The 13,605-nt window shown below is 38.0% G+C and overlaps 1 protein-coding gene across 3 annotated transcripts in view; it reads right to left on the reverse strand.

Moving 5' to 3' along the window:
* Nucleotides 1-13,605, reverse strand: part of LOC124123005 (spermine oxidase-like) — a 69,438-nt gene that overhangs the window by 44,885 nt on the left and 10,948 nt on the right. For all 3 annotated transcript variants that reach the window (XM_048402656.1, XM_048402657.1, XM_048402655.1), the window contains exon 2: nt 8,745-8,892. In XM_048402656.1, coding sequence (XP_048258613.1) covers nt 8,745-8,863 — 119 coding nt within the window. In that variant the 5' untranslated portion in view covers nt 8,864-8,892. The remainder of the gene's footprint in view (nt 1-8,744; nt 8,893-13,605) is intronic.

Raw genomic sequence — 13,605 nt, forward strand, 5'->3', positions numbered from 1 at the left:
ACTGTATGAGAAACCATAAAACTGGATTAAATAGTACTACCACAAACTGTCAATGTACATTACACTGTATGAGAAACCACAAGACTGGACCAAACATTACACACCACGAGCTGTCAATGTACATTATACTGTATGAGAAACCACAAGACTTGACCTAATATTACACACCACAATCTGTCAATGTACATTATACTGTATGAGAAACCACAAGACTGGACCCAATATTACACACCACGAGCTGTCAATGTACATTATACTGTATGAGAAACAAGAAGACTGGACCCAATATTACACACCACGAGCTGTCAATGTACATTATACTGTATGAGAAACCACAAGACTGGACCAAATATGACAAACTACGAGCTGTCTATGTACATTATACTGTATGAGAAACCACAAGACTGGACCCAATATTACACACCACGAGCTGTCAATGTACATTATACTGTATGAGAAACCACAAGACTGGACCCAATATTACACACCACGAGCTGTCAATGTACATTATACTGTATGAGAAACCTCAAGACTGGACCAAATATGACAAACTACGAGCTGTCTATGTACATTATACTGTATGAGAAACCACAAGACTGGACCCAATATTACACACCACGAGCTGTCTATGTACATTATACTGTATGAGAAACAACAAGACTGGATTAAATATTACACACCACAAACTGTCAATGTACATTATACTGTATGAGAAACCACAAGACTGGACCCAATATTACACACCACGAGCTGTCTATGTACATTATACTGAATGAGAAACCACAAGACTGGACCAAATATTACACACCACGAGCTGTCAATGTACATTATAATGTATGAGAAACCACAAGACTGGACCCAATATTACACACCACGAGCTGTCAATGTACATTATACTGTATGAGAAACCACAAGACTGGACCCAATATTACACACCACGAGCTGTCTATGTACATTATACTGAATGAGAAACCACAAGACTGGACCAAATATTACACACCAAGAGCTGTCAATGTACATTATAATGTATGAGAAACCACAAGACTGGACCCAATATTACACACCACGAGCTGTCAATGTACATTATACTGTATGAGAAACCACAAGACTGGACCCAATATTACACACCACAATCTGTCAATGTACATTATACTGTATGAGAAACCACAAGACTTGACCAAATATTACACACCACAATCTGTCAATGTACATTATACTGTATGAGAAACCACAAGACTGGACCCAATATTACACACCACGAGCTGTCAATGTACATTATACTGTATGAGAAACCACAAGACTGGACCCAATATTACACACAACGAGCTGTCAATGTACATTATACTGTATGAGAAACCACAAGACTGGACCAAATATGACAAACTACGAGCTGTCTATGTACATTATACTGTATGAGAAACCACAAGACTGGACCCAATATTACACACCATGAGCTGTCAATGTACATTACACTGTATGAGAAACCACAAGACTGGACCCAATATTACACACCACGAGCTGTCAATGTACATTATACTGTATGAGAAACCACAAGACTGGACCAAATATGACAAACTACGAGCTGTCTATGTACATTATACTGTATGAGAAACCACAAGACTGGACACAATATTACACACCATGAGCTGTCTATGTACATTATACTGTATGAGAAACAACAAGACTGGATTAAATAGTACACACCACAATCTGTCAATGTACATTATACTGTATGAGAAACCACAAGACTGGACCCAATATTACACACCACGAGCTGTCAATGTACATTATACTGTATGAGAAACCACAAGACTGGACCCAATATTACACACCACGAGCTGTCAATGTACATTATACTGTATGAGAAACCACAAGACTGGACCAAATATGACAAACTTCGAGCTGTCTATGTACATTATACTGTATGAGAAACCACAAGACTGGACACAATATTACACACCACGAGCTGTCTATGTACATTAAAATGTATGAGACACAAGAAGACTGGACACAATATTACACACCACGAGCTGTCTATGTACATTAAAATGTATGGGAACCACAAGACTGGACCAAACATGACACATCACGAGCTGTCTATGTACATTATACTGTATGAGAAACCACAAGACTGGACACAATATTACACACCACGAGCTGTCAATTTACATTATACTGTATGAGAAACCAGAAGACTGGACCAAATATGACAAACTACGAGCTGTCTATGTACATTATACTGTATGAGAAACCACAAGACTGGACACAATATTACACACCACGAGCTGTCAATGTACATTAAAATGTATGAGAAACAACAAGACTGGACCAAATATTACACACCACAAGCTGTTTATGTACATTATACTGTATGAGAAACAACAAGACTGGATTAAATATTACACAACAAACTGTCAATGTACATTATACTGAATGAGAAACCACACGGCTGGACCAAATATTACACACCACGAGCTGTCTATGTACATTATACTGTATGAGAAACCATAAGACTGGATTAAATAGTACTACCACAAACTGTCAATGTACATTACACTGTATGAGAAACCACAAGACTGGACCAAATATTATACACCACGAGCTGTCTATGTACATTATACTGTATGAGAAACAACAAGACTGGATTAAATATTACACACCACAAACTGTCAATGTACATTATACTGAATGAGAAACCACATGGCTGGACCAAATATTACACACCACGAGCTGTCTATGTACATTATACTGTATGAGAAACCATAAAACTGGATTAAATAGTACTACCACAAACTGTCAATGTACATTACACTGTATGAGAAACCACAAGACTGGACCAAACATTACACACCACGAGCTGTCAATGTACATTATACTGTATGAGAAACCACAAGACTTGACCAAATATTACACACCACAATCTGTCAATGTACATTATACTGTATGAGAAACCACAAGACTGGACCCAATATTACACACCACGAGCTGTCAATGTACATTATACTGTATGAGAAACCACAAGACTGGACCCAATATTACACACCACGAGCTGTCAATGTACATTATACTGTATGAGAAACCACAAGACTGGACCAAATATGACAAACTACGAGCTGTCTATGTACATTATACTGTATGAGAAACCACAAGACTGGACCCAATATTACACACGACGAGCTGTCTATGTACATTATACTGTATGAGAAACCACAAGACTGGACCCAATATTACACACCACGAGCTGTCAATGTACATTATACTGTATGAGAAACCACAAGACTGGACCAAATATGACAAACTACGAGCTGTCTATGTACATTATACTGTATGAGAAACCACAAGACTGGACCCAATATTACACACCACGAGCTGTCAATGTACATTATACTGTATGAGAAACAACAAGACTGGATTAAATAGTACACACCACAAACTGTCAATGTACATTATATTGTATGAGAAACCACAAGACTGGACCCAATATTACACACCACGAGCTGTCTATGTACATTATACTGAATGAGAAACCACAAGACTGGACCAAATATTACACACCACGAGCTGTCAATGTACATTATAATGTATGAGAAACCACAAGACTGGACCCAATATTACACACCACGAGCTGTCAATGTACATTATACTGTATGAGAAACCACAAGACTGGACCCAATATTACACACCACAATCTGTCAATGTACATTATACTGTATGAGAAACCACAAGACTTGACAAAATATTACACACCACAATCTGTCAATGTACATTATACTGTATGAGAAACCACAAGACTGGACCCAATATTACACACCACGAGCTGTCAATGTACATTATACTGTATGAGAAACCACAAGACTGGACCCAATATTACACACCACAAACTGACAATGTACATTATACTGTATGAGAAACCACAAGACTGGACCAAATATGACAAACTTCGAGCTGTCTATGTACATTATACTGTATGAGAAACCACAAGACTGGACACAATATTACACACCACGAGCTGTCTATGTACATTAAAATGTATGAGAAACAAGAAGACTGGACACAATATTACACACCACGAGCTGTCTATGTACATTAAAATGTATGGGAACCACAAGACTGGACCAAACATGACACATCACGAGCTGTCTATGTACATTATACTGTATGAGAAACCACAAGACTGGACACAATATTACACACCACGAGCTGTCAATGTACATTAAAATGTATGAGAAACAACAAGACTGGACCAAATATTACACACCACAAGCTGTTTATGTACATTATACTGTATGAGAAACAACAAGACTGGATTAAATATTACACACCACAAACTGTCAATGTACATTATACTGAATGAGAAACCACACGGCTGGACCAAATATTACACACCACGAGCTGTCTATGTACATTATACTGTATGAGAAACCATAAGACTGGATTAAATAGTACTACCACAAACTGTCAATGTACATTACACTGTATGAGAAACCACAAGACTGGACCAAATATTATACACCACGAGCTGTCTATGTACATTATACTGTATGAGAAACAACAAGACTGGATTAAATATTACACACCACAAACTGTCAATGTACATTATACTGAATGAGAAACCACATGGCTGGACCAAATATTACACACCACGAGCTGTCTATGTACATTATACTGTATGAGAAACCATAAAACTGGATTAAATAGTACTACCACAAACTGTCAATGTACATTACACTGTATGAGAAACCACAAGACTGGACCAAACATTACACACCACGAGCTGTCAATGTACATTATACTGTATGAGAAACCACAAGACTGGACCAAATATTACACACCACAATCTGTCAATGTACATTATACTGTATGAGAAACCACAAGACTGGACCCAATATTACACACCACGAGCTGTCAATGTACATTATACTGTATGAGAAACCACAAGACTGGACCCAATATTACACACCACGAGCTGTCAATGTACATTATACTGTATGAGAAACCACAAGACTGGACCAAATATGACAAACTACGAGCTGTCTATGTACATTATACTGTATGAGAAACCACAAGACTGGACCCAATATTACACACGACGAGCTGTCTATGTACATTATACTGTATGAGAAACCACAAGACTGGACCCAATATTACACACCACGAGCTGTCAATGTACATTATACTGTATGAGAAACCACAAGACTGGACCCAATATTACACACCACGAGCTGTCAATGTACATTATACTGTATGAGAAACCACAAGACTGGACCAAATATGACAAACTACGAGCTGTCTATGTACATTATACTGTATGAGAAACCACAAGACTGGACCCAATATTACACACCACGAGCTGTCAATGTACATTATACTGTATGAGAAACCACAAGACTGGACCAAATATTACACACCACGAGCTGTCAATGTACATTATAATGTATGAGAAACCACAAGACTGGACCCAATATTACACACCACGAGCTGTCAATGTACATTATACTGTATGAGAAACCACAAGACTGGACCCAATATTACACACCACAATCTGTCAATGTACATTATACTGTATGAGAAACCACAAGACTTGACAAAATATTACACACCACAATCTGTCAATGTACATTATACTGTATGAGAAACCACAAGGCTGGACCCAATATTACACACCACGAGCTGTCAATGTACATTATACTGTATGAGAAACCACAAGACTGGACCCAATATTACACACCACGAGCTGTCTATGTACATTATACTGAATGAGAAACCACAAGACTGGACCCAATATTACACACCACGAGCTGTCAATGTACATTATAATGTATGAGAAACCACAAGACTGGACCCAATATTACACACCACGAGCTGTCAATGTACATTATACTGTATGAGAAACCACAAGACTGGACCCAATATTACACACCACAATCTGTCAATGTACATTATACTGTATGAGAAACCACAAGACTTGACCAAATATTACACACCACAATCTGTCAATGTACATTATACTGTATGAGAAACCACAAGACTGGACCCAATATTACACACCACGAGCTGTCAATGTACATTATACTGTATGAGAAACCACAAGACTGGACCCAATATTACACACCACGAGCTGTCAATGTACATTATACTGTATGAGAAACCACAAGACTGGACCCAATATGACAAACGACGAGCTGTCTATGTACATTATACTGTATGAGAAACCACAAGACTGGACCCAATATTACACACCACGAGCTGTCAATGTACATTATACTGTATGAGAAACCACAAGACTGGACCCAATATTACACACCACGAGCTGTCAATGTACATTATACTGTATGAGAAACCACAAGACTGGACCAAATATGACAAACTACGAGCTGTCTATGTACATTATACTGTATGAGAAACCACAAGACTGGACACAATATTACACACCATGAGCTGTCTATGTACATTATACTGTATGAGAAACAAGAAGACTGGATTAAATATTACACACCACAAACTGTCAATGTCCATAATACTGTATGAGAAACCGCAAGACTGGACCCAATATTACACACCACGAGCTGTCAATGTACATTATACTGTATGAGAAACCATAAGACTGGACCCAATATTACACATCACGAGCTGTCAATGTACATTATACTGTATGAGAAACCACAAGACTGGACCCAATATTACACACCACGAGCTGTCTATGTTCATTATACTGAATGAGAAACCACAAGACTGGACCCACTATTACACACCACGAGCTGTCAATGTACATTATACTGTATGAGAAACCACAAGACTGGACCCAATATTACACACCACGAGCTGTCAATGTACATTATACTGTATGAGAAACCACAAGACTGGACCAAATATGACAAACTTCGAGCTGTCTATGTACATTATACTGTATGAGAAACCACAAGACTGGACACAATATTACACACCACGAGCTGTCTATGTACATTAAAATGTATGAGAAACAATAAGACTGGACACAATATTACACACCACGAGCTGTCTATGTACATTAAAATGTATGGGAACCACAAGACTGGACCAAACATGACACATCACGAGCTGTCTATGTACATTATACTGTATGAGAAACCACAAGACTGGACACAATATTACACACAACGAGCTGTCAATTTACATTATACTGTATGAGAAACCAGAAGACTGGACCAAATATGACAAACTACGAGCTGTCTATGTACATTATACTGTATGAGAAACAACAAGACTGGACACAATATTACACATCACGAGCTGTCTATGTACATTATACTGTATGAGAAACAACAAGACTGGACCAAATATGACACATCATGAGCTGTCTGTGTACATTATACTGTATGAGAAACCACAAGACTGGACCGAATATTACACACCACGAGCTGTCAATGTACATTATACTGTATGAGAAACCACAAGACTGGACACAATATTACACACCACGAGCTGTCTATGTACATTATAATGTTTGAGAAACAACAAGACTGGATTAAATAGTACACACCACAAACTGACAATGTACATTATACTGTATGAGAAACCACAAGACTGGACCCAATATTACACATCACGAGCTGTCTATGTACATTATACTGTATGAGAAACCATAAGACTGGACCCAATATTACACATCACGAGCTGTCAATGTACATTATACTGTATGAGAAACCACAAGACTGGACCCAATATTACACACCACGAGCTGTCTATGTACATTATACTGAATGAGAAACCACAAGACTGGACCCAATATTACACACCACGAGCTGTCAATGTACATTATACTGTATGAGAAACCACAAGACTGGACCCAATATTACACACCACGAGCTGTCAGTGTACATTATACTGTATGAGAAACCACAAGACTGGACCAAATATGACAAACTACGAGCTGTCTATGTACATAATACTGTATGAGAAACCACAAGACTGGACACAATATTACACACCACGAGCTGTCTATGTACATTATAATGTATGAGAAACCACAAGACTGGATTAAATAGTACACACCACAAACTGACAATGTACATTATACTGTATGAGAAACCACAAGACTGGACCAAATATGACAAACTACGAGCTGTCTATGTACATTATACTGTATGAGAAACCACAAGACTGGACACAATATTACACACCACGAGCTGTCTATGTACATTAAAATGTATGAGAAACAAGAAGACTGGACACAATATTACACACCACGAGCTGTCTATGTACATTATACTGTATGGGAAACCACAAGACTGGACCAAATATGACACATCACGAGCTGTCTATGTACATTATACTGAATGAGAAACCACAAGACTGGACCCAATATTACACACCACGATCTGTCTTTGTACATTATACTGTATGAGAAACCACAAGACTGGATTAAATAGTACACACCACAAACTGACAATGTACATTATAATGTATGAGAAACAACAAGACTGGACCCAATATTACACATCACGAGCTGTCTATGTACATTATACTGTATGAGAAACCACAAGACTGGACCCAATATTACACACCACCCCATTTTTATTTCGAAAAAAATTAATTACCACCAAAGACAATGAATAGATCTTAATTGTGCACCCCCCCCCCCCCCCCTTTTCAAAAAGCTGTATCCGCCCTTGCATACTGTCAATATGCATAATACTGCACAACAAAGCACCCGAATGGAAGACTGCTTTGTGGGTGGGATCCACACTGACCCATGTACCACCAACCTGTGTGATGCCTCCAGTATGCAGATACCGGTCACTCCAGCCTTCTTGAGATGCTCCGCTGCCGAGAGTCCGGCTAGACCGCCCCCAATCACCACCACACGACAGGCGACGCTTGCCATCAGTCAGCTGTAGATTTGTAGATTTTCAACTGTCATATGAAAACATCGTTAATATATATATATATATATATATATATATATATATATATATATATATATATATATATATATATATATATATATTCACTTGCGTTTCCTTGTTCCTTTTCTGATAAACGGCGCCCCAGTACGTGGATCCAACACTTTTGTACCGATACTAGCGCCATGCCAAGACTAACGAAGAATCAGAGAAACCAGGCTTTATGACGACTGCACGCTGCCCAGGCTGCACGAATGGTTGCTAATGAGAACCGGCAACAGATTACAGCAATGATACTAGGTTACCAACAGCATGCAGTCGTCATAAAGCCTGATTTCTCTGATTTTTCTATTACATTACAACCGGACGTTGTACGATTGATGAAAACAACTCTGTATGCAAACAGAAAGATATCTCAGTCCCAAAATCCTAATGAAAACAAAACATGACCGCGTCCATTAAGTTATATATATAACGTCAGAAACAAGACACTTGCAAAAACGCATTGATACTTCACTGGGAAAATTTCATGAAGTGACCCTTCTTTTGAGGTTCAGTATATATTGTTTAAATACATATTCAAGGGTACATATACCAACTACATTTTTTATCTTATATAACAAAAAACAACATATTCAATTTTCAATCGCTATAATGATGTTTGTCTTAACATTGCAGTCTACATCCAGTTTGCCTTGACAATGATCAGATGATTGTAATTGATAAAGCTCATTCTAAATTTCATTAGACCCTGCTTTATATGTTTCCTTATTCTAAACTGATGTTTCAAATTCCAACATAGACAAATTAAGAATGCTGGTCTTTTTTCCCTTTACATCAGTAGATATCTGCATTGCACAATGTTATGATTTTATTTTATTTCTTTGTGTACTTGTGCACGTGTATTGGTGTTAGATTACATGCATATCTATAAAATCATATAAAAGTATAATCTGTTATATGTAAAAACATACATAAATGCATATAGGCATTTACATGGAATGATTGTGGGTTTAAATTTTTATTTATGTCATGATTAAAATATTTGATTATAAACTTATCAAAATCATATTTGCTATAACATAATAATATAGACGTAATACTAGTAGTGGAGCCGTTTCGTTAAAACTTGTGCACTTTGTGATAAAAGCATTAAACTTGGCACAGTTGTAGGTAATGACATTCCAAATATTTTCAGACATGAGGCCACCCAAACAAATCCAATATGCCCGCCATGAAGGAATGAAAAAACTTGAAGCACGGCAAACAGGTTCTATTGAACAAAGGGTCAGATTTTGTCAATCAACTGCACCCATGTTCAATTTAAGAAGCAAACAGAAGACTCTTTTTGCATACGTCTAATGCTGCAAGACAAGGTCATGATAGGATTTTGATTTGCACAGTTGATACTGAACGCATTGCCCTGGCCACTGCATTGTTTGACAGAATAGATACCTTTTGGATCTGGCAAACAATTAAGATGTTTGGCTGTTCATGTCCTTGCCGGATTCCATGGACCAGAGGAAGCGTGTTCACTGTTTTACTGGCTGTGACCTAACATCATTCTTTGCTGGAAAAGGCAAACAAAGCCACCCCAAAAACAGCGGTGAAAACATCTAATGTGCATGATGAAGCAACAGAGGCTTTTAATCTCATTGGTGATGTACCAGCCAAACAGGATGTGATGAACATGATACCAGTCATTCAGCATTTTGTGGTATTAATGAATGATTGGGCCAGTATCTGTACAAGAGTTGATGAGGCAACCAACGACTTATTCATTACGACAGGTAGATCAATTGATTTCGTTCTTCCACATCAGCTGCATTGTACCAACATATCAATAAAGTTTATTTCAAGCTGGCCACTGTTGGCGACGAAATCTGGAGGCCAAACAGACCTTTCCACACCAACTGAGAGAGGATGGGATATATCAGTAGCACATGCCTTTGAACTCTCGTGGACTACGCTACCATAAGCTTCTACGACATGCCAAGAGCTTCTGAGATGAAGTTGTAAGTCTGAGAAGGGCGCAGAGCAAGGTGTGACTGTGTTGTGGCACCTTTAATTGGTACACCATGTGGTGGCAACTGTGATCGCATTTAATTTACACTAACGTACCAAAACCACTTGCCATTTACTGCATATTTCAATTGATACAAATTGTGTTCTTAAAATATTCTGTTGTTGCCATTGTATTCACCATATGACTATACAATATTGGTATGTCTTAAAGATATAATGCCGAAAAAGTTTGTTTGTTTGTTAGTTGTTTACCGCCGCACTCCAATATTCCAGCTATATGACGGCGGTCTGTAAATAATCGATTCTGGACAAGACAATCCAGAGAGTGACATCATGAGCATCGATCCACGCAATTGGGATACAATGACATGCATGAACCAAGTCAGCGAGCCTGACTACCCGACCGCGTTAGGCGCCCATTACGACAAGCATAGTCGCCGAAAAAGCAGAAATGCATATGTTTATTTTTTTTTCACACTTTAGATTACCTAAATCAACATGAATAGTCTATTGTGATAAAATTACAGATGTAGTTTTGGGTAAATATCTTCATTTTTCTTTTTATATTTAGGTTTTGGGGTCATGTTAACATGAGATATCGTAGAATTTCATTCCTCCATAGCGGCCATATTGGAATTTTGGGTGACCCCATATCTGAAAATATTTGGAATGTCATTAACTCAACCGGCAAAGTTTCTTGCTTTTTTCACAAAGTGCACAACTGACCCTATATCTGTCACGAAACGGCTCCAGTGTACAAGGTGTTTTGAAGTATTGTTGAATGAAAATCAGGATATGTAGCTAATGCAGGATAGTGCATGGGTTGTAAGGGAAATAACTTGTCAACATAATATATGTTGTCAAAACTATCGTTTACCTAGATTTATTAATCATAATCATCTTGTGGGGTAGTCAGTATGATTTATTGTTTGTTACAAATCTCCGTAATTTACTACTATTTTAAGAGAATGAGTATCAGAATTTGGAAAGAAATGGATGAATAAATTAACACCTGCGATGACTCAAACGCCTAATTATGGGACACATTTTATAAAGGGGAGAATAATATGGGCAAATCTCTTATTTCAAAGTATGATGACTCGTATGTATAGTTCAACTGAGTAACTGATTGGTTGATAGACGCATGGTAGATTTTCATTTGGTATTTTCCTTAAAGATCTTGTGAGAATAAAAAGCCATAAATCAGATGTAAGAGAAAATGTTGATATAAAAGTTAAATTCGAAAATCAGATACTTTATTCTGAAGATTATTTCTTCTTCAATCATAAGTAAAGAACGGATGTATAATAATTATAGAGCCGTGGTAGAGGCCTGTCAAAGATGTCCGTGTGTTGCAAATGTAGGCGTTCCTGTCTAAAATGTCGGTGTGCTGCAAATGTAGGCGTTTCTATCAAAGATGTCCGGGTGTTGCGAATGTAGGCCTTTCTGTCAAAGATGTCTGTGTGCTGCAAATGTAGGCGTTTCTCCAATTTTATTACATTGCAGTCCATCCTAGTATGAAAACTATTTCTTAAGATTTGAATGCTACACTTGTTTAGGACTTGTCGTGTGAAATAAAAGAAAGGCTGATAAATAAGATTAGCTTGCATTATTTCATTGCTTCAACAGTTTACCCCCGACTGACAGAATGCCTCACTGTTTTCTGATGCTGAAAATGGTTCATAATTCTATTTAAATAAAACACTCAGCCTCCAACACTCAGCCTCCATCTGTTCGAAAAACAAATCTCACCCCCCGCCCCAAAATGTATTGACCGCAATATGGCCATCCTCTTCAATATTATTTTGTATATAATCTTTGACATCGAGACCTGAGCATGATAGACAGTATGGACGACAGTATGCCTGTTACACTTATCTAGTAATAATCATTTCAAATCTTCCTTTGCAAGATGCCATATCATGCAAGCAACTGTATCTTATCCTTGGGCAAGGTTATTGACTCCACTTGACTGAAACAGCTGTTGACTGTGATGTGAAATGCCTATTTAGCATGATTCAATGTTACTGGGACAAAAACATAAACATACCTGTATTGTCCAAAGACATGAATTATATATCAACATCATTACAAGTTATGCCATGAACTAGGACAAAAAACAAGGTATTATGTCCAGGGTTTACAGGATGGGGTCAGTTGTTCAGTATTCGATCAAGCATCAATACTGAAATCAACACATGAAACGCCCTTTAATCCTTCAGAATGTCTGATTATCAGTCAGTATTGTGTATGCCCACCACGAGAATCAATGCACGCCCGAAGTCGACCATGAGAAGAATATGTAATACGAATGATCACAAGAAATAGGATTCAACACCATTCTTCTCAGAGGGACCGTGCTAACTGATCCTTGTTCAAAGGGCGCCCTGGGCGTGCTCTAATTTGATGGTCAATATGATCCCACAGAGTTCTATAGATGATAAGTCTGGTGATTGTGCTGGCCAAGGCGCAATGCTATATTGCTGAGACAGGGTATGTCCTGTTCTGTTGCAAGAACGGCACAACAACAGGACAGAGTGATTGGTCAATGTCATGATGTCCAGTGATGTTTCCTTCCAAAATCACCAGATCTGTCTTGACTCGGCTACAGATGCTGAATTGATAGGACTAATGATGCCTCATTGACAGGGCTACTAATGATACCGCATTGACAGAGCTACAGATGCCGACACCCACA

The sequence above is a fragment of the Haliotis rufescens genome, unplaced genomic scaffold, assembly GCF_023055435.1.
Source record: "Haliotis rufescens isolate VD_foot unplaced genomic scaffold, xgHalRufe1.0.p SCAF_28, whole genome shotgun sequence".
Taxonomy (NCBI): Eukaryota; Metazoa; Mollusca; class Gastropoda; order Lepetellida; family Haliotidae; genus Haliotis; species Haliotis rufescens.